The 25,844-nt window shown below is 41.2% G+C and overlaps 1 protein-coding gene across 2 annotated transcripts in view; it reads left to right on the top strand.

The window, feature by feature from the left end:
- Positions 1–25,844, top strand: part of MSRA (methionine sulfoxide reductase A) — a 230,480-nt gene that overhangs the window by 124,083 nt on the left and 80,553 nt on the right. For both annotated transcript variants that reach the window (XM_088162566.1, XM_088162567.1), the window contains exons 4-5: positions 8,547–8,651; positions 25,194–25,300. In XM_088162566.1, coding sequence (XP_088018692.1) covers positions 8,547–8,651; positions 25,194–25,300 — 212 coding nt within the window. The remainder of the gene's footprint in view (positions 1–8,546; positions 8,652–25,193; positions 25,301–25,844) is intronic.

The raw sequence follows: 25,844 nt of genomic DNA, 5'->3' as shown, positions 1-25,844 counted from the left end.
ATTCCTATTATTCTTTGCTCTCCATTTACACTCATTTATTTAAGGAAATTCTTCGTGTTGCATAACAGTGGCACAGAGGCTTTGGAGCTAAAAGCTGTAAACTTGTAAGGAAAAAAAAATCAATCATGTTTTCTGTTATATTGACACTAAAACAATTCCCTTTATAGATTGAACTTGGGTTATTAGATCCAGATGTGTTGTTTATGCATTTATTATTAACTTTCAAATCTAAGCTTTTTCTATACCAGAGCAGACCCCCAGTATTGCTTTGGTTTGGGACATTATATCCATTTTTGGCAATAAATCATTTTTTAAAATTCTTTTCTGAAGATTTGGGTCTTCTGCTCCAGCTGTGTACTGGGATATCATTCCCTTTCCATCCAAAGGGGAATTCTTGTTTTCCATTTACCTCCTTCAGAATGAGTCACAGTTGAAGAAAATGGGTAAAACTCAATATCTGGGCTATTGAGGAAGGGATGGATGGGATATTGGGAAGGAATTGTTCCCTGGGAGGGTGGTGAGGTCCTGGCACAGGGTGCCCAGAGAAGCTGTGGCTGCCCCTGGATCCCTGGAAGTGTCCAAGGTTGGATGGGGCTTGGATCAACCTGGGATAGTGGAAGGTGTCCCTGCCCATGGCAGGGGGTGGCACTGGATGAGTTTAAGGTCCCTTCCCACCCAAACCATTCTGTGATTTCATGATTTCCCCTGAGGAAACAATTCCTTCAGTCCAAAATACCCAACAGGAACCTAAGCTGAGCAGTTCAAGTCTGAATTCTGCCCAAACACAGAATCTGAAATTGTTGGTCACTAAATCTTTCCTGAAATGTGATAATTTAAAGCATGAAATCACAGAGTGGTTTGGGTTGGAAGGGACCTGAAAGATCATCCAGTCCCACCCCAGCCATGGGCAGGGACACCTCCCACTATCCCAGGTTGCTCCAAGCCCCATCCAGCCTGGCCTTGGACACTTCCAGGGATCCAGGGGCAGCCACAGCTTCTCTGGGATCCAAGCCCCATCCAACTTCCAGGGAATATCTTTGCATAACCCATTTGTCAGGAAATGCAATTTATTGGAGTGTAAAGATTCCATCCATTGGATGTGTCAATTAAGGGTTAAATGTGGCCTTAAAATGATAATTTTTTTGATGTGAGAATATGGAATTTTTTTCTGTCCCCAACTCCATTGCTAAAAGATTTCAACTCCACTATATAAAAATGATACAGAACTTTTAGTTGGGTCAGAGTCTTCCTCATAAACCATGATGAAAAGAAGATAACTCAAAAGTCCCAATTCTTTCCACAGATGAGTTTGGCACAGAAAAGCTTCGTTAAAGCCAAATGAACAAAGGAAAAAGGGAAAATCCACTCCTCTATTCCCAGCCTTTAAGGCTGGTAAGAGCTCCCTGCATAATTTAACCTGACATTTTTATATTATAGATCATTATGGTTCATTGTGTTTCTGTTTTATCAAGACCTATCACTTTTTCCTTTAAGTTTAGCTGATATTTGACTGAAGTGTCTCTCCAAGAAGGAAATCTGGTTTGGTTTGAAGATGTCAGGAAATGGAGAGGTGCTTTGTGGGACATGGGTTTAGAGGAGCAGCCCAAGATCCAGTGGTGCAGCTGAGTAGGGTCTATTTTCCATATCCATCTCTAAAAACCATTTTCCATTTGGAATTCTCGTGTTTCCATCCCTACCACTGACTCTTGATCTGCCTTTCCATTGCTTTCTCAAAGGCTTTTTTTGCATCCCCTTCCTGAGGCCATGCTCATCTCCTTGATGATCTCCTTAAAAACCTCCAGGGTTTTTTTTTTTTTTCTGGGAAGGTAAACTCATCTGGCACTTGGTGGCTGTCACTGAAATGAATTTTCAGGATTTATTAATGCCAGGATTGATCTCACCAGAGCTCTTCTTAAAACCCCTTTTCTCTTTGACATCTCAATTCAGTCCCCATTTCCTTTTATTGCAGTGAAATTCCATGTTTATTTTCACCCTTGCCCTTACCTCAAAGGTTGCTCCCCATTTGCAGGTACCACGTGTGTCCCTTTTTCCCTTCATCACAGTTTTTACCTCTGACTTTAATACATTTTTGATTGAGTGGCCCCACTGCAGCAAGAAATGACTTGGTAAGGCCATCCCATCAGCTCCTCATCTGAGTTATCCACAGAATTTATAAATTGAGACTTTATATTTCTTTCAAATTCCTGATGAAGGGCTTTAAGAGCAACAGGCTGTGTAGCAGTCTCTGCAGAGGACAGATAAAAATGCTGCCATTCAAGCCTTGTTCCCTTTGGACAATTTTCTTTTTTTTTTTTTTACAGATGTCATTTAGGCAATTCTTAATCCACTTAACACGTGCACTATCGATATGGGGGAGTGTTAATTTTTTAATCAGTCGTGAAGTAATAAGTCAAATGCATTAATAAAGCCTAAGTTCCATCTATGCTATTACATCTCACATTTATTACAGCCAGACTTGTAATTTCATGGGAGGATGAAATGGAGTTTGGCTGACAAGACTTGTATTCTATAGGACCATGCTGTTAATTATAAACCCATCTTTGACATTTTTCCTTCACTTAGCTGAAATTAAACCAGAATATCTTTTCTAGGAGCACATTCCAACTGGGAACAGCATCTGACCCACAGGACCAGGCCAGAGGGAGTTTAAAATAATCCCATTTTAAGGGCTTATAGTGTGGACATTCAGCCTGTAAAAACACGACCTATAATAAGTACAGTGAACAAGGAAAGTTTTGCCATCTCCTTTTGTTCCTACAGGTTTATAGAATTTATTTTTCCCCCTTTTATTGGCTGTTCAATGTACAGCCATTTTACAAATAAAAGGGGTTTATAGCAGCAGTCTTGCTTCCAGATATTCTGTTCAGCAAAACCAATCAATACTCTGTTTGTCAAACCCATTTTGCTGCTAAAGGACAGACAGGATTTTAGCAAACAACAGTGAAAATTTTTACAGCTCTGCCACAGAAATTTTAAATACTTGCAAATAAGAAGCAGGTTCATTTAGTACTTTTGTTTGGTAGATTTTTAAAAAAAAACCCAATTTTTTTTGTGAAAACCCCCAATCTTTTAAAATTTCATTCAAGTAGTTTACTGAAAAATGTGAGCATTTCTGTGGAAAAAAACCCAAAACAATAACAGCATGTTCAACCCCATTTTTTACTGGCAATTTTATTCTCTTAGTTTTGTTTTTAATGGGTAAAAATTGAAATTATTCTAGAAGGCAGCAGAATTAGCAGTTCATTGTTTTATCAGCAAATTTTCTTATCTTTAAATTTTCATTTATTGGGTGATTCACCTGTCCTCTAATAAACCAAATAAATAAAATTTAATTACATTTTCTCTTCAGAGGCACCACACTGTAACTGCTGTATGAGCTACTTTGTGTAGGTATTAGAAAATACTTGATTTTCTGTGGTCCAGGCAGAAGTTTCTGGAATTTTCTAGAATTTATGGACAATTTATTTGATTTAGAACTGCAGGATTGGCTGGCCCATAGTGATAAATTGGCTTCTTGCTGTAGAGGATTGACATGTTTTGATAAAACTGGATAAAAAAAGAGTGTGGATCACACAGAGAAGTTAAAGAATGTTATTTTCTAAAGCAGAAATTCGCAGTGGTTAATAAACCAAGTATTATCTCCTAGTTCAGTGCTGGTAAAGTCATTAAAGTGCTTTAAAATATAAAGTAGGAGGTAAAATAAATTAGCCACATGTTAGTACCAGTGTGGAAGTACAAAATAAAGGTCTGTTCCATTAAATTCTTTCAGTGTTGGGCAGGAATTCAAATAAAAATATTTTAATGGACTCTTCTTAACAATCTGTGAATCTGAGATTATTTCCATTCTTCTCATCCTCACTGATTTGAAGGTAAAAATGTAAAGGGAAGGGGACACCCAAAATGTGGGCCCTCAGTATTTTAGTGCTGAACCTTTGGTTTGTTTATTTAACAAATAGGAAAGTGCTGGAAATTTTGGTAGCAATAACCACGACTTAATAAAAATTCCCAGGCTGGTTTGGAAAAAGAGATGCTCTAAAGACCTTCCCATGAGGGTTTTTTTTTTTTTTTTTTGGTAGTATTTTGTGTTTTCAATTTGGGCCATGATTTTGGATAACAGAGTTTGGTTTAACTCCCAAATCAGTGAGTGCTGAAGTTTGGTTTTATTTCTTAACATTCCACATTGGCATCATGGCCCTGGCACAGGGTGCCCAGAGAAGCTGTGGCTGCCCCTGGATCCCTGGAAGTGTCCAAGGCCAGGCTGGATGGGGCTTGGAACAACCTGGGATAGTGGAAATTGTCCCTGCCCATGGCAGGAGTTGGGACTGGATGATTTTTAAAGTCCCTTCCCACCCAAACCATTCTGGGATCCCAAAGAGGTTCTGTTGCTGGTGTGACAAGCAGTGGGGCAGTTCAGGGATTCCTGGAAGAGGTGAGAAAAGAGGGAATTATTTTCTGAGAACTCTTTGAAAATGTGTGAGAAGTCATTATCTGCTCTTTATGGAACACACTGGGAGCAGGAGCTATAATGGATTTATAAATGGATATATAAATATAAGTTGTTCCTCAGACTCTGGGCCATTCTTGTAACAAAGAGCTGTTAAATAAACCTGAGTACAAATAAACAGAACAAAACCTTTGTGTTCCCTTCCAACCCAAACTACTGAGAGATTCTGTGATTTACTGGAGTCAGGACCTTATTTCTCAAAAGAGCCAGGTCCTTTTTTTTTACTGCAGAATCGAGGCAGGAGGGAGCAGTTTTGGAATTTTTGCGTTGTAGAATTAAATTCACCTGAGGCAGGTGAAAGCCACGTGGCTGCTGGGACACTCCCAGGCCAGGAGCTCTCCAGCCAGCCCTGGGAAAGCTGCTCCACTTTGCTGCAGATAATTAAACGCTCCCTGGATCCAGCCAGTTAAAAAAAAAAAAAAAAAGAGTTCTCATCACTAATCCCTCGGCTTGGGCACTCACCTGGGACACGATTAAGAAGGTGAGAGTCTAAATGCCCATAGGAAGGAAAGGAATTGAAAAGGTGTCACTCAGATGTCTTTTTCTCCTGCTCTTTGCAGGGATGGTTTTTTTTTTGCCAGGGTTGGAATCCCCTCGGAACGAGTTAATCCCCCGGGAGAGGCCGTGTTTTCTAAGTGGGAAATGGATCCAGGATAAACAGACAATCTGCTCTTGGCACTCAGCCCTCTGTGCCTCGGTGTAATAAAGTCTTCCCATCTGCAGGGAGCTTCTTCCATGGTTAAAACCCTTCCAGAGCTGAAGGAACCGAGCCCCAGCACTGGAAATCTGATAAAGAAAGGGTTTCTGTTTGTACAGAGAACAGCACAAGGAATTATATTTATAATTCCATAAATTATTTTTTTAAAAAGTGATCCAGACGTTGAGGGGTCTAGAAATGTTCATCCTTGTTCAAAATTTTGCTGTGGGATATTAAAGGTTTGCTAATTAAAAGCAGTGGGTGAACTGAGGGCACTGGGACTCTGTGACAATATAAATGGACATTTCAGGGGGAATTCTGAAGGAGGCACTAAGGTGAAGAGCTGGATGTCACTGAGAGAATCACATCACCCACTGATCATTTGGAATCCTTGCAGCTCCTCAGTGTCAGGCTGCTGAATTCCTCGTTAAAGACACGTGGGTTTTTGGAGAACAACTGGGGTTATTGTTCCTCTTTGATTACTGCCTCTCCATTTGAAGAACTCTTACAAAGAAAGGTTTGATCAGAAATATTTCAATTGTTTTTTTTTTTTCACCATACAGAGGAGTAGTGAGCTGGGTTGATGCTGTGTTCTTTTGACATTGGATTTACTAAGTGTGTGAGACACAGACAAAATGGGATTATTCTGTTTTCATAGATTTAAGCCTAATGCAAAAAGTCACCAATGCCAAGATTGTTATTAGGAATAGCCACAGCAGAAAGAAAATCCACTGTATTGTGGAAAGGCTTTGAGGAAAATGAGAGGTGAATCTGGTAGGACCAGCAGCATTACTTCCTTTCTTTTCCCCTGAGGCTGAATATTGATTTTAAATCTATTCTAACAGTCTCTTAGCCACACATCTGAGGATATTTTTCATGAGGTCAGGCTATAGTTCTCAGAGGAGCACCATTATTTCCTTATCCTGGGGAAAAAAGGAGGCTGATCCTTTGAACTTCTGGATTAGCAGGAGCAGGCAGTGTTGACAGGGTGTAATTGCTGCTTCAGTCAGGAGGAAAGGTAAAGCCTCTGTTGTTTTTAAGTTCTTTAGGAAACTTTCCTGTGATCTAAACCTGTTCATCTTAGACAAGTAATTTGCTCCTGAGTGATAAAAACATTTCATAAGAATCATGTTGGCTTACAAAAAATAAGAATACCAAAGTCAGAAGCCACTGTTTAATCTCACTTTAGTTGTGCACTCACACACAGAGTCACAGAATCACTGGGCTGGAAGAGATCTTCAAGATCATGGAGTCCAAGCCAGCTCTAACACCTCAACTAAAGCATGGCACTGAGTGCCACATCCAGTCCTTTTTATCACCCTTTCCTTAAAAATCTTTTTCCTAACATCCAACCACGAAATCTGGAATAAATTCCATCCCTGGCCTAAGCTTGCTGTCAGTTCTTGCTGAAGACCATTTCATTTCATTATTAAGCCAATTATCTCTAACCTGAATTTTTATTATGCTGAATGGATGATCCTTCCTGCTTCCCACCATCCGAATTTGGCTTCAGGTAATGAGGTGCTTCCCTGGACTGGAAAAGGCAGAGAGGAATTGGGTCACAGCTGGGGACATCCTGCAGGACAGGGGGACCTGGCTGCACTCCAGCTCCCAGGAAAACCTGGATATTCTCCTTTCACCTCACTGAGCAGATCTTTGTTACATTGAGATAGGGAACAATTTGATTTTATCAAATCTAGACCACAGATATCCCAGATGTGTCCTCCTTTACTCCTCTGCATTCCAGACTAAATTTAATCCCGGTCTTTTAAATCCCTTTTATCAGCTGGCCCAGCCCTCTGTGCCTCGTTTAATTTTTGTTTCAGGTGCCCCATTAACTGATAAAATACTGTCACACTTTGTCCCATCGTGGCTCTTTAATATTTCCCAGCATCCTTTTTATTTTTCTCTATTTCGTTTCCATTCAAATTTCTCCTCATGTCTCTACTGAACCCTCCTCAGTTACTCACAGAATCTGATTTTTCTTGTTTGGTGACAGCTCATTCAGGAGCCATCACTGGCCCAGATTCACCCTGTGTGGAATTCCTTAATTCTGTTGAAATCAGAGGAATAAATCTGGAATTTGTGCTGGTGTAAATTAAATGAAAACCTCCCTAATGTGATCAAAGAGCTTAAAATGTCCCCAGCAAAAGGCAGATCCAGTTTATCTTTCAGATATTTACTTAGGATTTAATTGAAGGACAGGATTTTTTTCCCCATCTATGAATAGGTAATGACAACAAAAATGTTTAATTTTAAAATTATGAAATATAAAACATATACAAAACATAAAATGCATTTTGTGCAGCGGACTCTCACCTGAGAAGTCTGAGCACTCAATATCACTATTTATTAAAATTTAAGTGAATTATGTGACCAGATCCTTCAGAAGTTTGATCTTTCAATGATATTGTGAGTCATAAACACATCAGAACTGAAAAAAATCTGTCCAAAGTGTAACTGAAAAATAGGAATAATGGTTTTTAAAGTGCTGTAACATCTGCTAATCTTCCTTGTATTAGTTCTGTCATAAAATTTAAAGTTCAGCCAGGCTTTCTTTGACACTTTTGAGCCTGTTGGATATTGTGAAACAGTTTGGAATTATTTGTGTGAACTTATGTAAATACACCCTTGACATTTGTTTTTATCATCATCAATATTATTGGTGTTTAATGTATTTTATTTTAATTATAATATGATATTTATTTCATAATCAATGATATTATCCATATCTCCATGGAAACAAAACCCAGTCAAGACAACTTAGACATAAAAGTTTTCTTATTTTGATCCTCTATTTACAATATTTAAAACATTTTGTTAGTTTTCAGTTATATATTTGTTAGAATTATTAATTTTTTCTCCTTTAAGCTAACAAACTGCTGTAATAACATCACCTTCTCTTCTTCTCTTCTCTTCTCTTCTCTTCTCTTCTCTTCTCTTCTCTTCTCTTCTCTTCTCTTCTCTTCTCTTCTCTTCTCTTCTCTTCTCTTCTCTTCTCTTCTCTTCTCTTCTCTTCTCTTCTCTTCTCTTCTCTTCCCTTCCCTTCCCTTCCCTTCCCTTCCCTTCCCTTCCCTTCCCTTCTCTGTCTCTCTGCATACTTTATTTCAAATGGCCCTGTCTGAACAAACAGATTTAATAGAGTTGACATAAAATAAAACATTGTGCAAAAAAGGTCACGTATAAATGGTGCTAAATCAAAGCATTTTTAGGAAAACATGAAACAAAATCAAAGGACCGTGCTTGGGATCGCAGAGACAAAACCCTGAGTGTGCCCTGGCTAATTTTCACTGCTAAAATGGGATTTTTATTTTGAATTTGCAGGCAGAACTGGGCACACCGAGGCCGTCCGGGTGGTGTTTGAGCCACAAAACATCAGCTTTGAGCAACTGCTCAAGGTCTTCTGGGAGAATCATGACCCGACACAAGGTAGAGTGATGAGCGAGCCAGTATTTAATTATCTTACTAATTACAGCTGGGATAATTAGTGTTTGAGCTGCATGGAAGAGATGAACCTTGAAATCACACTGGAGCTCAGGAATATGATTGCAGACATTTATTGACAGAGAAAGAGAGGGAGAGGGAGAATGGGAGCACAGGAGCTCCGAGTGCCCCTCCTCCCTTACAGCTGCCTGGGCTGGGAAAATTCCCACAGAGTGGCACGGGAGACAATGGAAAATTCTCTTCAACTTTGATTATGACAATTTATTCTGTAATTTCTTTTGTCTCTTCAATTAGAGCGTATTTCTTTGCATCTTCAAAATTTCTATTAGTCTATTCTATTCCATTCTACTTTACCTTATTTTTTAAATGTTGTTTTATTTTGCTTTATTTAATTTTATTTTGCTTTATTTTATTTTGTTAAAATTTCCTTTCCTTTCCTTTCCTTTCCTTTCCTTTCCTTTCCTTTCCTTTCCTTTCCTTTCCTTTCCTTTCCTTTCCTTTCCTTTCCTTTCCTTTCCTTTCCTTTCCTTTCCTTTCCTTTCCTTTCCTTTCCTTTCCTTTCCTTTCCTTTCCTTTCCTTTCCTTTCCTTTCCTTTCCTTTCCTTTCCTTTCCTTCACCTTATTTTTAATTTTTATTTAATTTTGCTTTATTTTATTTCATCTGATTTTATTTTAATTTCATTTCTATGCTTTTTCCTTCATCACAACCTGGTAGTGAGTATATTTGTGATTAGAAAAAGGGAGCAAAAAACAGGTTAGAGATGTGCAGAGGCACGAGTGGATCATTCTACCTATCTGCCTTATCCAAACCTTTGGATTTAATTTATCCTTCTTGGCAGAGGTTTTGTGCTGACACGACCCACATCTGTGCAAACAGAAATGGGAAACTGTGTGCAGAAAACATTTTGCATGTTTATAGAGTTCCAATAAACCTCATCCCTTCTCCCATCTCCCAGAAACGCTGCACACAAGGAACTCATTTCAATATTTGAACAGCCATCGTAATTATGCCACTTGTTACAGCATCTGGAGACAAAAAAATTGCAGATGATACCTCCAAAATGTGATGCCATCCCGGGAAGGGAAACTCAAAGAGGGATCCAGGGACTATTGTGGATAAGTGTCTTCCCAAAGTGGTTATTGCAACTTCTGCCTGTATGGAAAGGGCTTGAGTCAGGAATTTTCTGCCTGCAGGGCCAGGAAATCAGAACATTTTGTGCAGTTCCTCTGTTGCCATCCCAGGGATCTGTGGAAATATTGCTGGGGATTTGAAGAGGGAGGAAAAAAAGGGGTATAGAGCCCAGAAAAATGCCCCAGTGCTGGGATAGACACATTAAAGAGAGAGAACACCGTGCCAGGGGATGTTGGGTTGGATATCAGGAAAATATTCTTCTTTTAGAGGGTGTCAGGCACTGGAACAGCTCCCCAGGGAGTGGTCATGGCCCTGAGGGCTACCAGAACTGCAGGATTGTTTGGACAATGTTCTCAGGGACAGGGTGGGATTGTTGGGGTGTCCTGGGAGAACCCCAAGGAATTGGATCAATGATCCTGGTGGGTCTCTTCCAACTCAGGATATTCAGTGATTGCAGGATCAATCATCCTTGCAGAGACCTCATCACAGGTGGAGCACCTGACCCTGATAAACTGGAACAAGCTCCAGGAGCTGGGAGCTGAAATTTGGAAAGTTCCACCGTGGAATGAAAGAGCTTCCCATCCCTCAGTGTAATTAAACATTGGAGTCTTTCTCCATCCTTTCCAGTCTTTCAGAGGGGATAATCCATCATTTTAAAAGAGGGGCTTGATTCCAGTCAGGAGAAGGAATCCTGTGAATGTGTCGAGGGCAGTGGCCCGTGCTGTTGATTTATGAGCCTCCCTTTCCAGCCCCCTCCCTCAGGGCTGTGTTCAGGATAATTCATCTGCAAAAACTCGGAGCTCTGCATTGAGACAGACCCCTCCCTATGGCAGAGGGTTGGAATGAGGTGATCTTTAAGGTCTTTTCAAAACCATGCCAGGTTTGTGTGATTCTAAGACAATCTCCACGCTCAAATCACGCTGCTGGGCCTTCCTTGTTTTCTTGTAGAGTTGATGAAAGAGTTTTTCTTCCTGTCCTACCGGTTTTTGGTTTTAGTTCTTTTTCTTGCTCTTTTTTTTTGCCTTTGGTTTATCAGAAATTGGCCATCACCAGAGGGTGGCTTCTTTTGAATCTTCAGGGTGACATCACTGAGGCCTTCCAGTACCCACAGGGAGCCCACAGGAAAGATGGAGAGGAATATTTACAAGGGCCTGGAGTGACAGGAAAAGAAGGATGGCTTCAAACTGAAAAGGGAGTAGGTTTAGATGGGATATTGGCAAGGAATTCTTGGCTGTGAGGGTGGGATGAAGTTTCCCAGACAAGCTGTGGCTGCTCCTGGATCCCTGGAAGTGTCCAAGGCCAGGTTGGATGGAGTCTGGAGCAACCTGGGATAGTGGAAGGTGTCCCTGCCATGGCAGGGGGTGGAATGAGATGGTTTTGAAGATCCAACCCAAACTGCTCTGGGTTTCCATGACTCTTATGAACTGGGTTTTTTTTTGATACATCAGGACAATTGGTCCACGTGCCTTACTCATATGTTTGGATTCATCCTGATTGCAGAGCTGGGAGCTGACAGGCAGGAATTTATGATTCTTCATCTTCCAGGTATAAGAAATGGATTTCTGCTGAAAGTGGACAGCACCCACCTAATCAATCTTCTGCCATGTCTGTAGTCTTGGCTTTGGCAGTGGTTGGGCTCAGCCTGTGGCCTACAGAGAACAGTGAAGTGCCTGAAGGACTCCAGGGCTTAGGATGGCTGAAGTTCATTATCTGGGCACACTGATATGTGGATGAAGTGTAGTAGTTGTGATAACAGGTCAGATAAACTCATCAGCTGAATTTATGATTCTTTCTGGCTCTAAACCAAAGTAAAATCATGACATTATGTCTTCATATCCTCATACAACTGAGGTTCAGCACCGTTCCAGTCTGTGCTTTCAGAAGAAGGCTGCATGTGGCAGATGTGGGATTCACTCTTGGATTTCTGGCAGCTGGGAAGCATCACCTAATTAGCCCAGGCAGGAGGCCATGCTAATGTGGCTGAATTCCTTCTGGGAACGAGCTCCTGTCTCCATGTGACACCGAGCTGTGGAGACACCCGAGTCCTTCACAACTGTCCCAGACATCTGTGTGGCATGGCAGTGCTTGGTGGAAACACTCCCAAACCTTCATCTAAGCTTGGATCAATGGAATTTCCACGTGATTCTTCCATAATAATTCACCAAAAGTGAAAGCATCACTTTACCCTGGAAAAGATGGAATTGCTCTCAGAAGACTTTGCACGCCCCAGCCTTGCACAGGTTGCTTTACCTGGGTATTTTTATGGTTCCTTAATGCTCCACCAGGGCAGGCTGGACACCAGGAGGAATTCCTTCATGGAAGGGGCTGTCAAGCTTTGGAAAGGGCTCTCCCCTTCCTATTGGAGTCTCCATCCTTGGAAGTGCCCAAGGAACACTGGAACTGGATGTGGCACTCAATGCTCTGGGCTGGTGACAAGGTGGAGATTTGCCTTAATCTTGGAAGTCTTGGAGGTCCTTTTCAACCTAAATGATTCTGTGATATTGTTGTTCTGATCTCGGTCCAAGAATTTTGCAAAGCTCTTCACACCTCATTCATATTTCTTGATTTGAGAAAAACCTGAACCACAAGGTCCCAATGTCAAATTTCTGTTTTGTGAGGTAGGGATGGTAAAAGGTCTCTAAGTTGGGATTGTTTCTTTGCTTTGATTTGTACCTATTCCCTGTTTTTAGCTGGCTGTGGGAAATGTGGCTTTATGTAAAGACACTGAAAGTCAGAGTTACATCTCTGACCTACAATGGTTTTCTCCTTTGAGGCTGAGCTGTGTGCACTTAGTGTGAGTTTTATTCAGGCAGCCTTGTGGGAATGCAGGGCTCAGTCTGCCCATGAGAAGATTTTGGCTAAGAAGATAAATGAGAGGATTCCTTATTCATTAAATTCAGCACAGTCTTTGGATGAATCCAGTGTCTCATACAGCAAGTGCTGAACTTCTTGAGTACAACTCATTCAAAAATGAAAAAGCTCAGTGTGTTTTATCTTTTTCCAGAATTTGGGGTAACACCATTTCACCCCTTCTACCCCCAGCAGAGATAATCGACTTGTTTTATTGTTCTGATGTCATTAAACATCAAATTTGTACATTCTGTGGCAGATTAAGACCTTTCAGTATCAGCTTAGTTGGTACCAAGTTACTGAAGAGTACAGACTGGCAGGCCCATCATTCATCATTGTATGAGTGTATTAATATTCAAAAACTCCTGTTTTCCAAGCAGTTGTCCTTTAGAAGAGAGTGACACCTCACTGGGATTCAAATTGTCCCTGGGAAGGAGCCTGGCTCTTGTTTAGGGAAGCTCTGGAGTGCACAGAAGTCAATTGAAAAGCAGGAACCTTTGATCAAATCAAACAGTTGAAAGAGACCCTCCCCAATGAGCATCTCTGAAGTGTGGGGCCCTGACAAAGTCCTCCTGACTGTTAATTTAGGCTCTGTTTTATAATTCATTAGAATTGGGAGACAGAAAAAGCAACAAACAACCCCCTGACTTCTGCCAAGTGACATATGGCTGTCATCTCTGCTCAGCCTCCAGTGCCCTGCTCAGCATTCCTGCTCTCCCAGGAATGAGCTGATCTATGAGAGGATTGCTCTGGATGGCTCTATAAGTGCTTGAGATGTTGTTTCTTTGTCATTGATACAGAAAAGAGGGATGAATGGGATATGCCAAAAATACTGCAAAAGAATCATTGAATATAATTTTATTTTTTAATGTTTGCAGAGGTGTAGGGCAAAGCGTATTGCTTGTTTGTTTTTTTTTTTTTTTTATGTGGCCGTCCTCAGAGCTTTCCAGATTTTTTTAGACTCTAAGCCTGACTGTCCACTTAAAGTTGCACCCTGACCGTGATCCTGCTGGCACCTTCTTGCTGCCTGTATAGAGGGACTTAGACTTTCAACCCATCAGTTTTGTGCATCTTCTGTAGTGTGGCAATTTCTGTAAAGTAATATTTGACTTTCCTGTTAGGGTAAAGGGTGATTTTCTCCTCTCTACCCGACCTTTCAACCAGATACAAACTCTTTGTGTTGACTCTGGAAATCACAAAGTTCTCTGCTCAGGCTGAAAATTAACCCTGCATGAATGGAAGTGATTCCAGCCAGGATTTAAATTGCCAGGAGCAGGAATGCTGGTGGGATCACCCTTCTGGCATCAGCACTGACCTGCAATGCCTGAGCCAATTCCAAACCCCATTGTGCTCCTGGTTGGGGAGGAATGTGTCATATTGGATCAGGTCAGGAAGTTTGGCTGCTCTTTCTGGGGTATCAGAAACTTTTTCTCCAGAGCTTTGGAAAAATCAGTCTGATACCAGAGGAGTGTTTGGCATGGTGCAAACGTGAGTCCTCTAAAGGACTTTAATCATGGAATTCTCCTGACCCGTGTGTGGGTGAAGCCCTTTATCTGTCAGAGATTTCAGCCAGTTCAAGGTGACTTTAAAGAAGGGCTCCTTCTTACTTTCATGGTCTGTATAAAAGTCAAGCAGACAACAAAATTAATTTCTTTTTAGAGCAGCCTGGTCTAGTGGAAGGTGTCCCTGTCCATGGCAGGAGATGGAACAAGATACTCTTTAAGGTCCTGTTGAACCCAAACTATTCTGTGATTCTGTGAAAATGTGTTTGGGAGAAATGAAAAATCCACTTGCCTTCTTCAGATCTGTTTATTCCTGAGCACAGTCCAAACCAGATGCTTGTTTGGGTAGTTCTGCTCCCCACATTCCTCAAAAGAACCCAGTCATTCCCAGCCCACAGAAAACAACTCAGGTACAACTACAATTCCCTGTGGTGAGTGCCTGCTGTCCACAAATCCCAACATTTTTCATTCCTTCTGTCTTTCTGTTTGGATTTTTGAGTCAGTGGCAGAGAGGAAGCCAGGACTCCACAGTTCTGGTCAATCTCTGACCACAGGGTGAAAGGACAAACCTGTGGCCACTGCTGCTCAGGGACTTCTGGAATTTCCTCTCCAGCCTTGTTAATCCTTTGTGAATACCCAGAGAACCAAAGTCATTGAAAGGCATCTCATTCCCCCTTTCCTGTCAGGGACAAGTCCTTATCTTGCCTGTGTTTGTGCAGGAAATGTAAGCAGGGCTGATGTTTTTCCAGCAGTTGAGGACCATCTGTCCTACAACAAACCCATCACCTGCCAGACTTGTTCAGAACATCTCTCAGCCCATATGTCTTGTGCATCCATGATAAAGAAGAAATGTAGGAGCCATTTCTCCTCCCTGTGACCTTCCAAACACGCTGGCATTTAGCCTTGGTGCTGATACAGGAATTCTCCAGATTAATATCTGCTTTTCGTTGTGCTGACCCAGTTTGCTTGCAGAGGGGATATTTATTTCTCCCCAGCTTTGAAGGCCTGTACTTTTTTTAGACATTGCATAAGGAATCTATCATCTGCAAATAATTAAAATTAGACACTAGAAATGACATTGTGTTGCTAATGAGCAGATGTGTCTACTTATACCAGTGGAAGAACAGCTGTACACATAAAAAACACTGCAGCCACCCTAAACCAACATTTGGTATTCTGCTACAGGCCTGGAACTTCATTTGGAGATTAAAGGGAAAAAAATAATCTTTCCCTGTAAAATATAACATTTGAATGTTTTGCCTTTACATTTTTGTAACTCGCTTCCCTTTATAATTTGAGTGAGATTTGTGAGTCTCAGATTGAAGCACCTTTGTTGTGCATTTCAAACGTTATTAAGAGCCTTGATGGTTTCAGCATTATTACAAGGTGCAACAAAAACCAGTAGAAATACAAAATCTATTGTCACCAGGCATATTAAATACATTCAAAATAGAATTACCAGCCCCTCAGGGAGCCATTCTTGGTCCAATACTCCTCAATATTTTCATTAATGACTCGGAGGATACAGTGAAGAGGATGCTAATTAAATCAGTTGTAAAGACATTGCTGGGAGGCTCTTGAAGGAAGCAAATAAAGCACAGCTCTGTGTTGATAAATTAACAAAAGCTATGGAAATCGATGTGCCAGGACACAATAAAGACAAATGTGTGGTGGCTCCTGCAGGGCTGGACACTCTAGAATAGAACTGGGTTGTTGGATAGGAGTCTTTCTGTTGCCTTCTTCTGATTCCTGCTTTTTCCAATGAAATCCCAGTGGTGGGACAGTTGATTGATGCTGACTCATCCCACCAGCAACTAATTTAGTCCCCTGCCCAAAATCACCTCCAAAATACCTGTGGTCTGCTGGTTTTTTTAAGTAGTAAAGTCTTTGGCAGAGTTACACTTTGAGAATGCAGCTTCATCTCCTTCCTGAACCAAAATCTTGTGTTTTGTTGTTCCCACTCTTTGTGTTTCTCCAGGAGTAAACAGGCATTAAAAATAAATAGGTGTTATTAGGCTGCTTTGCATCCCCAGGAATTTCAGCTGCCATGCCCTAATTTGCACGTTCAGCTCTTCTTATCCATATAAATTAGAATAGACTTTTCCTGACCTATATTTGCAGTTTAGGAGATGATGTTTTCCCTGTTTTTTTCTTTCTTAATGAAGGGGATTATTAACCAAAGCAGTGGTTGCTGAGGTGGGCTGAACACTTTGCATTTTGAAGTGAGTGGTGCTGAATCAATTCTGGCTCAAGGGCAAAAGTCCTTCTGGGCTCTGAATTCCTCTTTCAACTGATTTTAGGTTCTTTATTTTACATCTGACAAGGATGTGTGGACCATTTCCCCAGAACTATTGAAAATTAAAACCCTAACTCTGTGGGAAACATGAATCCACCTGAGGGAGGTGAAGTTTATACTGGATATAAGGAAGAATGAGGTTATATTTTATATATATATGTGGGTATAGAATATAATATAATGTGGGTCCCTTCCAACCCAGAATATTCTGTGATAAAAGAATGAAATGATCTTTAAAGGTCCTTTCCAACCCAAATCATTCCACAATGCTGAGGTTCTATCCATGAAGCCAACGGGAATGTGGTGGGAATAACAACATCTAAATTTTCATGCGTTTGTAGAATTAGGAGAGGGCAACCTTAGAAAGTCTTTTTCTGCTGAATTTTATGATGGATTGATCCTATTCCTTAGGCAAGGAAAACAATAGATGAAGTCAAAACAAAGAGATACCAACCATTGTTTTCTTCTTCAAATAATAGTGAATTTACTGTACTTGGGTCTGGAAATCTGAGGCACTGAAGCGTGGCATCATTAATCATAGTTTATGGTGATTATTAGTAGGCTTTTAATCTTTGTTTTCATGTATAATTAGGTACAAGAGGTCAAAGCTGACTCTCTTCTGAACAACAATATTTTCAGTGAATGACTGTTTTTCTCTGCCTGCAATTTCCTTGTGCATATTTATAAGAGCACACTTGTCTGTGTTTTGAGAGAGCAGTGTCCCACGAGCATATCTGCTGATAAAAGCAAATGACAACACTATTATTTTTATTATCACTAATTATTTTTATTACTATTGCAACAGCACCTGGTGGATCAGAGTGGGTTTGGATCTGTAGTGCTGGCAAATGCCTAAATTGAGGCGAGGCACTAATGAACAGCAGATAAATGAAGAGAAAGGAGAAGGCACATGAAGAAAACAACAGCAAATCTGTGTGTGCTTCCCTAGCTGAGCCCATGTGCTGCTAATTGGTCTGAATTCCCTGCATTTCTTAATGATATTTTTCTCCATTATCAGTTGTTGTCCAGCTTTTGGTAACATCACAGCAAAGTTAATCCCTGAAGAAAATCAACAATCAGGGCCCGATTCCGATGCCCAAACAGAAATGTCTTTGCCATGTCAGATGCTTTTGGGCATTATTCCTGTTTTCCAGCAGTTAGAAAATGTGGAGCTCATTTCTGCCCTCTGTCATGTCCTCCAGTCTCTTCCACACATCCCTGCTGTATGCATTTTATTTGGGATTGGAGGCTAGCAGGATCTCCAGGCTGGCTTGTCTCAGCAGCACAGCCAGGAGGGAAAAAGGCTGAGCTAAATCCCATTAAATTGAGATGTTTCCATGGGCATGGAGGGACTCAGCTCCCAGAGGTGTTGGGAAAGATCTGGTCACCACAGCTAATTCAAATGAGGCATCAATGTTTGGTCAGTTTTTGTTGTCTAAACAAAAGCTCAGTTCCAGCTTCACCAAGAAATATTGATAAAAATTTCATTCCCTTCCCATGTTCATAGAATCATGGAATTGTCTGAGTTGGAAGGAACCTTAAAAATTATCTCATCCCACCCCCTGCTATGGGCAGGGACACCTTCCACTGTCCCAGGTTGTTCCAAGCCCCATCCAGCCTGGCCTTGGACACTTCCAGGGATCCAGGGGCAGCCACAGCTTCTCTGGGAATTCTATTCCAGGGCTTCACCACCCTCCCAGGGAACAATTCCTGCCCAATATCCCATCCATCCCTGTCCTCTGGCAGTGGGAAGCCATTCCCTGTGTGCTGTCCCTCCATGCCTTGTCCCCAGTCCCTCTCCAGCTCTCCTGGAGCCCCTTTAGGCTCTGCAAGGGGCTCTGAGCTCTCCCTGGATCCTTCTCTTCTCCAGGTGAGCACCCCCAGCTCCCCCAGCCTGGCTCCAGAGCAGAGGGGCTCCAGCCCTTGGAGCATCCTTGTGGCTTCCTCTGGAGTTTCTCCAACAGGCTGAGGCTCATGCAGCTCCCAGACAGATTTTTAAAAGAAAGTACCTCTGAAAAAGCCTAATGCCTATTTATGGCAGAAAATGTCTAAAATCCTGCCTAAACCAAATCATTTAACATTTGATTAAAATGAAGTCAAGTTTGATTAAAGTAAAAGTCCCCTACAATAAGTTTAATGCCATTAAGGATGATTTATGTGCATAATTCCCTGTTCTATTCATCTGTTCTGTGCACTACTGGTAAATATGAATTTTCAATTAATAATTAGAAATGGATTAACACTTTTGCCTGCCAGTGATACTTGAGTTAATACTTGAGCTTTGTTACACCCACCCAAAATAAACCTGTGAGGGTTTTTTTTCTGGGCTCAGGTTGATGATGCACTTCCTTCAGAGATCAAAGGGCATTCAAAAATGCATTTATGCATTGGTATATCTGAAGGAATTAATAAATAATGAATATACAGGGAACTTTTCTTCAAAACCAAGTCTTCCTTGAGAATTTCTAGTTTTTAAAAATATGTATAAAATATTTGAAATGTTAGAGGAGCAGTAGTGCTTCTGGTAGGTGAATCATGGAATGGTGTGGGTTGGAAAAGACCTCTAAGATCTTTTAGTGCCAAAAGAAGACCAAAAGCAGAGTTTCCTCCTTGACACAAAAAACTGTGTGTATTGAAAACTTTCTAAACCTTGTTGACAGGGTAGAACTTTCCTTTATTTTGTACAAGCTCAATAATTCTTTTGAACCTCCTGAAGAAACTCTTTTGTATTTAATTTATACTTCCTGCACCACAGCACCTTGAGAATCATCCAGAACTCTCAATGCACAGCACTGTAACAAAATTCTTTCCTATTAACATTTTTCTCCTTTAATCATGTGCCATAAAGAGTTTTACTTTCCCCTGGCAACTTTTAAGCTGTATGGATGTAATCATTAGAGTGAGTGATGACATCAAGCCAGGGTGACATGGTGCAATTGATTTTTACTAAATAATGATATGATGAGCTGGAAGAAGGAGTTTTATTAGTCTTAACTCAGCAAGGATTGATTGGGGAGAAGAAAATGACCAATCCCTATCTCAGGTTGCTGCAGGTATAAGAAAATAAGTGACAGCTGCAGAAAAGTCTATAAATCACAGGAAAAATTATGATAAAAATAAGAGCTATGAACTGCCCTTTAAAATTTCACTTGATGGCAGAGAAGAGTGGAAGAGACCTCAGCCATTTATCTCCATTATGCCTGGGATCCTCCGAGAATAGCAAAGTTGACGGATGATGCCATTACATTTTTTTATTATTTTTAAATGGAAAGAAGATAAGGAGTGGTGTATAAGTGTTACTTTCAAGTCATTAGAGGGTTGAGTCTTCGAAAGAATTCCTTGATTTAGCCAATAAAATAAAGTGTCTTTTGCTTTAGCTTTCTGTAGGTAATGTATTAAACATTGGCTTTTTTTGGAAACAAATCTGCTTGTTTGCAGTTTCTGAAGAAAAAAAAAAAACAGTACTGGAAAATCTGGTTTTTTTTTATTGAGAATCACAGGGAATCACAGAATGGTTTGGGTTGGAAGGGAACTTTAAGATCATCTCGTTCCACCCCCTGCCCTTGGGCAGAGACGTCTTCCACTATCCCACCTTGCTCCAAGTCTTGTCCAGCCTGGCCTTGGACCCTTCCAGGGATGGGGATTCCATATTCCAGACCATATTCCAGTCACTCAGACCAAAGGAGAGCCAGCATTTATTGCTTTGATGCCAAAGAATGTGAGGAAGACCAAAACTAATTCATTCCTACCCATGTGCATCAGAAGATACCTGAAGTGTTGGTACAAAAGGGATTTTTAGAGCCATTTCTTTGCCTGCTATTTACACTTTGGCAAACACAGCTTTCCCAGTGACAGTGTGTTTGTATTCCATGGCAGTCTCAGCCTGGGAATCCTTCCTTTGACAGGATCTGGAAGCCCATCACAGCTCCCTGTTCTCTCCAGCCACCATCCTCCCACCACAAATTTCCATTTATTATAAAGCAGAGCTCAGCTCTCGAGGGCTTTTTGTGGTTAATTGGTGCTCTGGGCTCTGCTGGCACAGTGAGGGCATTTTCTATTCTCCAGAGTGGTCAGGGCTGAGCTGACCACAACCAGAGGGAAATTCCTGAATATGATCCATTCCCAACATCTGAACACATTTGGAGCTCCAGATGTCCTCATCTACCCTGGTCCTCCAGAGACAAGAGCTTACAACGACAGCCCAGTGCTCACACAGGATCTGGGCTGCTGGATTTTGGACTTTTTTATACTTGGGCACCACACAACCATATCCAAACCCCACATATTTTTGTCTTTTGCCAGAAAGGTGCAAATTCTCGGCTTTTTCTCTCTGTTCTGAAATCAGCCTCTCTATCAAAGCATCTCTTTGACAAGAGGTTTTCTGGCTGTTCCCAGCAGATCAGCTGATTTCTTTGTTTCACCAGGGAGTGCCAGAGCTGTTACCTTGGAGGTCTGTTTGTTCCTGTTCCTGGATGTGTTCCTGATCACCTGGTCAGGGACACAGGATTTGCCTTTTCCAGTCTCTGTCTTGCCCCACTGATTTATTAAAGCAGATCTGGATGAGAACAATTCCTTCATGGAAAGGATTGTCCAGCTGGCCTGGGCAGGGCTGGAGTCTGCATCCCTGCAGGGATTTAAAATCCATGTGGATGTGGCATTTGGGACATGGGCCAGTGGTGGCCTTGGCAGTGCTGGGGATGGTTGGACCTGATGATCTCAGAGGTTTTTCCATCCTCAGTGATTCTCTGATTCCTCAGGGTTAATAAATTTCCTTACCAGCTTTAAGAAGGAACCTGTTTATCATGCCAGTCCTGAATGAAAGGGAGGTTCAGGTCCTACTGACAGATTTCCCTATTACCCTTAAGGAAAAGATTTATCCCCTGGAGCTGCCCTAAAAACTATCCCTAAACTGGCAGGTTTTGCAGAGAGAATGGCTTTGAGACACCTCACAGAAGAGCTGTAGACAAAACCATTTTCCTGAGAAAATCCAGTTGCTCTGAAGATGTTCAGAACACGTTCTGTAGGAATTGTTCCTTCTCCCAGTTGAGTTTAATCACAGATACATTGTGGAGTTTTTAAAGAGCCAAGCAGAGATTGTTTTTTAGTCAGTAAATCTTTTATTTTTTTCAAAGACAAGACTGTTAAGCTCAATCATCCACCCACAAGTTTAGTAAACTGAATTTCTTGCCCTGTTTGCTACTTGTTGAGTTGTGAATCTCAGCACTTCAGACTTGCCAGAGGGTTTAAAAAAATCAATGATGGACCCCTGAGATGTTTGTTCATGTGAAGTTCACTGAAAATAACAACAGCAACAGTGGCACTGGGCCATGTCTGTACACATGGAATTTATTCTGTTATCTCATAGTCTTAGGGGCTTAGGTGGTGTATTAGCCCCACATTGCAGGGGATTTAGATACAAAAGAATTTAAACAACAAGTGAAAATACAGGAAAATTTGGGTTAGATCATTGGTCACATTAAAGCCACACTTTGGGGAAATATTTGCACTGTCTGCTCCTTAGGTGTGGTTTTACAGACCAAGCCAACATTTCTCTGTTTTGGTTTTGTTTTTGTTTTTTTTTTTTCCTCTAGAAATGTATTTTTAATTTAGAGCCAGTTCTCCTCTCAACTTTCTCTTCAATAAATTAATCAAGCTGACTGACTCCCTGATACTGTGTCATGGTGGCACATGCAGATATTAAATAATCTGATTTTTTTCCCTGAGAGCCTTGCATGTGAGCTCATACCAAACTTACACTCCTAAATTCGTGCTGGAAAGCAGCACCCTCTGTAGTGATCCTCCATTTAGACAGATTTTTGTAATCTCCTCCCTAGCTGGTTGTTAAACAGTTTGTTAAGCAATAAATAGATTTGTAGAATGTTAAATGCTTAAGCTCAAACATCAATCAGCATTAACATATCCTGGCAAAACTAAAGCTTTCCTGGCCTGTCCTCATTTTATTCCAAAATGGCTTTACCAGAGCTCCCTGCCACCCTGGAAGAACTTCCAAAGGAATGAGCAAAATATCCTCTTGGCACTTGGCACTATTAAGTATTGATGAAGAACACTGTTGTTTTTTTAATTGTAATAATACATTTTAACAGCTAAAAAATAACCCAAATCATCAGAAAACTCCATAAGATGTTCTGGAATCAGATTCTTTCATGTAACTGTTGGTCATCGAATGGAGTTGTTGTCCTAATACATATTTAAAAATATTTTTGTGTCTTGTTGTTCATAAATATTTCAGGCAGTTTTTGTTTGTTTATTGTATTTCCCTATAAATCATTTTTTTGTTGCCTTGGGAGTCCAAGAGGGATAAATCCATGATTTAATGAGGAGTTGATGGCATCTTTTCCCTCCAGTACCACAGGCTTTTCCTCCACCCTCTGCCCTTTTCCAGGGGGGTATCAGGACATCCTTTTCCTTTTCCCTTTCATCTCCACAATCCTGAGAGTTGATGGGAATCCTCAGAGGGGCTTCTGCAGCCTGGTGCCAATCATGACACCAATCCTGATGATTTCCAATTTGGCTTGGATTGCAGCTTTTTGGGAGGACTCTGCTTAAAAAACTCCAACTTTTTCACTCCCCCAAGTTCATCCACACCACCAGACAAAGTCAAAATGAACACGTTTTTATTCCAGCAAAGCATAAAGTTGTGTTCTTGAACACAAAATTGGGAACAAGGGAGGCAAGGCAGTGATGACAAAGCTGCCAATGCAGCTGAAAAAGTGCATGTCCAAATAATTCTTGATGCTAAAAATTCTCGAGGCTGTTGTTTGACTTTAGGGAATGATCCACAGCAAAGCTGGCTGGAGAGAATGGGAATGGGAGTGGGATGAGAATGGGAATGGAAATGGGAATGGGAATGGGAATGGGAATGGGAATGGGAATGGGATGAGAATGGGAATGGGATGAGAATGGGAATGGGAATGGGATGAGAATGGGAATGGGAATGGGAGTGGGAATGGAAATGGAAATGAGAATGGAAATGGAAATGGGAATGGAAATGGAAATGGAAATGGAAATGGAAATGGAAATGGGAATGGGAATGGAATGAGAATGGAAATGGGAATGGGATGAGAATGGGAATGGGATGAGAATGGGAATGGGAATGGGAATGGAAATGGGATTAGAATGGGAATGGGAATGGGAATGGGAATGGGATGAGAATGGGAATGAGAATGGGAATGGAAATGGAAATGGAAATGGAAATGGAAATGGGAATGGGATTAGAATGGGAATGGGAATGGAATGAGAATGGAAATGGGAATGGGAATGGGAATGGGAATGGGAAGCAGCAGTGGCTTTCCAGGATTGCAGTGCCAAACCAGATCTGGGCTGGTCACCTGAGGGGACAGTTGCCACCTCTCTGCTTTGGCCCAGTGTTTTGTAGCTTTGTAGGGAGAATCCATCCCATATTTTGCAAATTTGTACATGAACAACTTCATACATCAGATCTTTCGAATGGGTTACACATATCAGCAGAAATATCACAAAATCCTGGTGCCAAAATTGCCCATCCAGCCTGGCCTTGAACACCTCCAGTGATGGGGAGTCCACAAGCTCTCTGGGCAGCCTGTCTCAAAAATAATTCTTTTTCTCCAAAATATTTTGTACCTTTCTCCCATTAAGTTGTATTCCCACAGCACAAGAAAGATTAAAAGCACTTGATAAAATCAAATTTTTTTTGGTAATTTGGTAGTTTTCTTAAGGGTGCCTTGATTACAGTGATTGCAGATTCATTATTTAAGGCTTGATATCTGTATTTGACTATTGTGTGGTGGAACAAAACCGAAAAATGCTCATATTTAATTTTCATGGCATTTAGAAGGAGATATCAGCACTGAATCCCTTCAGGATTCTTTAACCAAAGACTTGGACTTCCTAAAGCTACCTGCTGAGTGTGCATGGAAGAAACTGTGCCAATCCAGCTGTACCTAATATTCTGAATTTAGTGGGAGATGTCTCAGGGCAGGGGGTTGGGATGGGATGAGCTTTAAGGTCTCTCCCAACCCAACCCTTTTGGATCCCCAAAACCTGGGATTTTTGAGCTTTCTGTGCTCTCTGGCACTGACCCCCTGGAGAACACTGCTTTTGACCTGAGGCCTTGGAGAAGGCTTCCAAATTTGAGTGATGGAGTTAAAATCACGGGTGTGTAGTTAAATAGAAGTGTGTGATTTCACGTGGTGAAGGGTTTTAAATTTGAGATTTTTATAATATAGTGATAGGTATGGCACAAGATGGAGGATTTTGGGTGGTGTCTCTTTCAGTGCTCATCTTCCTTCTTCTTCATGGTTTTGAGTTGTAGTTTCTGGTTGGACAGTGCCACTCTGAGGGTCACAGGTATTTGATTATTGGGTTAAAAGTATAAATAATATAAGTGTTAATTCTCTGTTGGACTGTTTAGCTTTAAGAAGCCTTGTAGTGGATGGATCTATTTCCATTTTGCTCACTTCTAGCTGGTGGCTAGAGGTGCTACTGAACTTTTTGTGCTTTTGATAAGATTTAATAAACAACAAAGCCCAAACACGAGAAAATCCATTTCCTTGTGTGTTTTTTAATCCTGGCTCTGAGTGAAGACAGAAGAGACTCCAGACAAACCACGAATTAAGTGGTGCAAAAACACCTCCACCATTACACAACCCGTGCTGGGATTGTGTGGAATGGGGGTGTTTTGACCTTCTCCCAGCACCCAGGGAAGGAGGGAGGGATGGAAGCTGATCCCCCGTGTTCTGTGCCCCCAGGGATGCGCCAGGGGAACGATGTTGGCACTCAGTACCGCTCTGCCATCTACACCTTCTCCCAGGAGCAGATGGAAGCTGCCCTGAGATCCAAGGAGGAATATCAGAAGGTAACACTGGGCGGGGTGGGGGTTGGAACTGCTTCACTTGTGAGCAAAAAGTCAAAGATGTCACCAATTAATACAAAATCCCTCCTTGTGCTGTGCACTCTCCATGCTGCTGTGGCAGCTCCTCAGTCTAATACCCAACTTGTATCCTAGTTGCTTTAAATTCCAACTTTTAGGAATTTTTTTTTTTTTTGCATGAGTCATTTTATAACCATGCAGAAAGAAACCTCATGCAGAACTATTTCAAATATCTTCTACAGATTTATTTAATGTGGGTTCACCAGAACAGAAATCTATGATCTTAAAGTTATTCAAGCTTCCCTGGACCCCAAACATTGAAGGGTGTACCCAAAAATCCCAGATCCAAGAGTTCCTGAGCATTGCTGATCTATGATTGAGCTGGATAAATCAGGATCACCCACCTGCTGCTTATGAGATGCTTCAATGAAGCCTTTCCATAAATGTCTTGGATGAGATGTGACAGCCTGTGACTTACTGAGAGTATTTGTTGTGACACAAGGATTTGTGTGAGAGAGCATCGACCAAT

Source organism: Sturnus vulgaris, chromosome 3 (genome assembly GCF_052056855.1).
Source record: "Sturnus vulgaris isolate bStuVul1 chromosome 3, bStuVul1.hap1, whole genome shotgun sequence".
NCBI classification, from domain to species: Eukaryota; Metazoa; Chordata; class Aves; order Passeriformes; family Sturnidae; genus Sturnus; species Sturnus vulgaris.
Note: the sequence above shows the minus strand (reverse complement) of the source record. Positions and strands in the feature narration are given on the sequence as shown.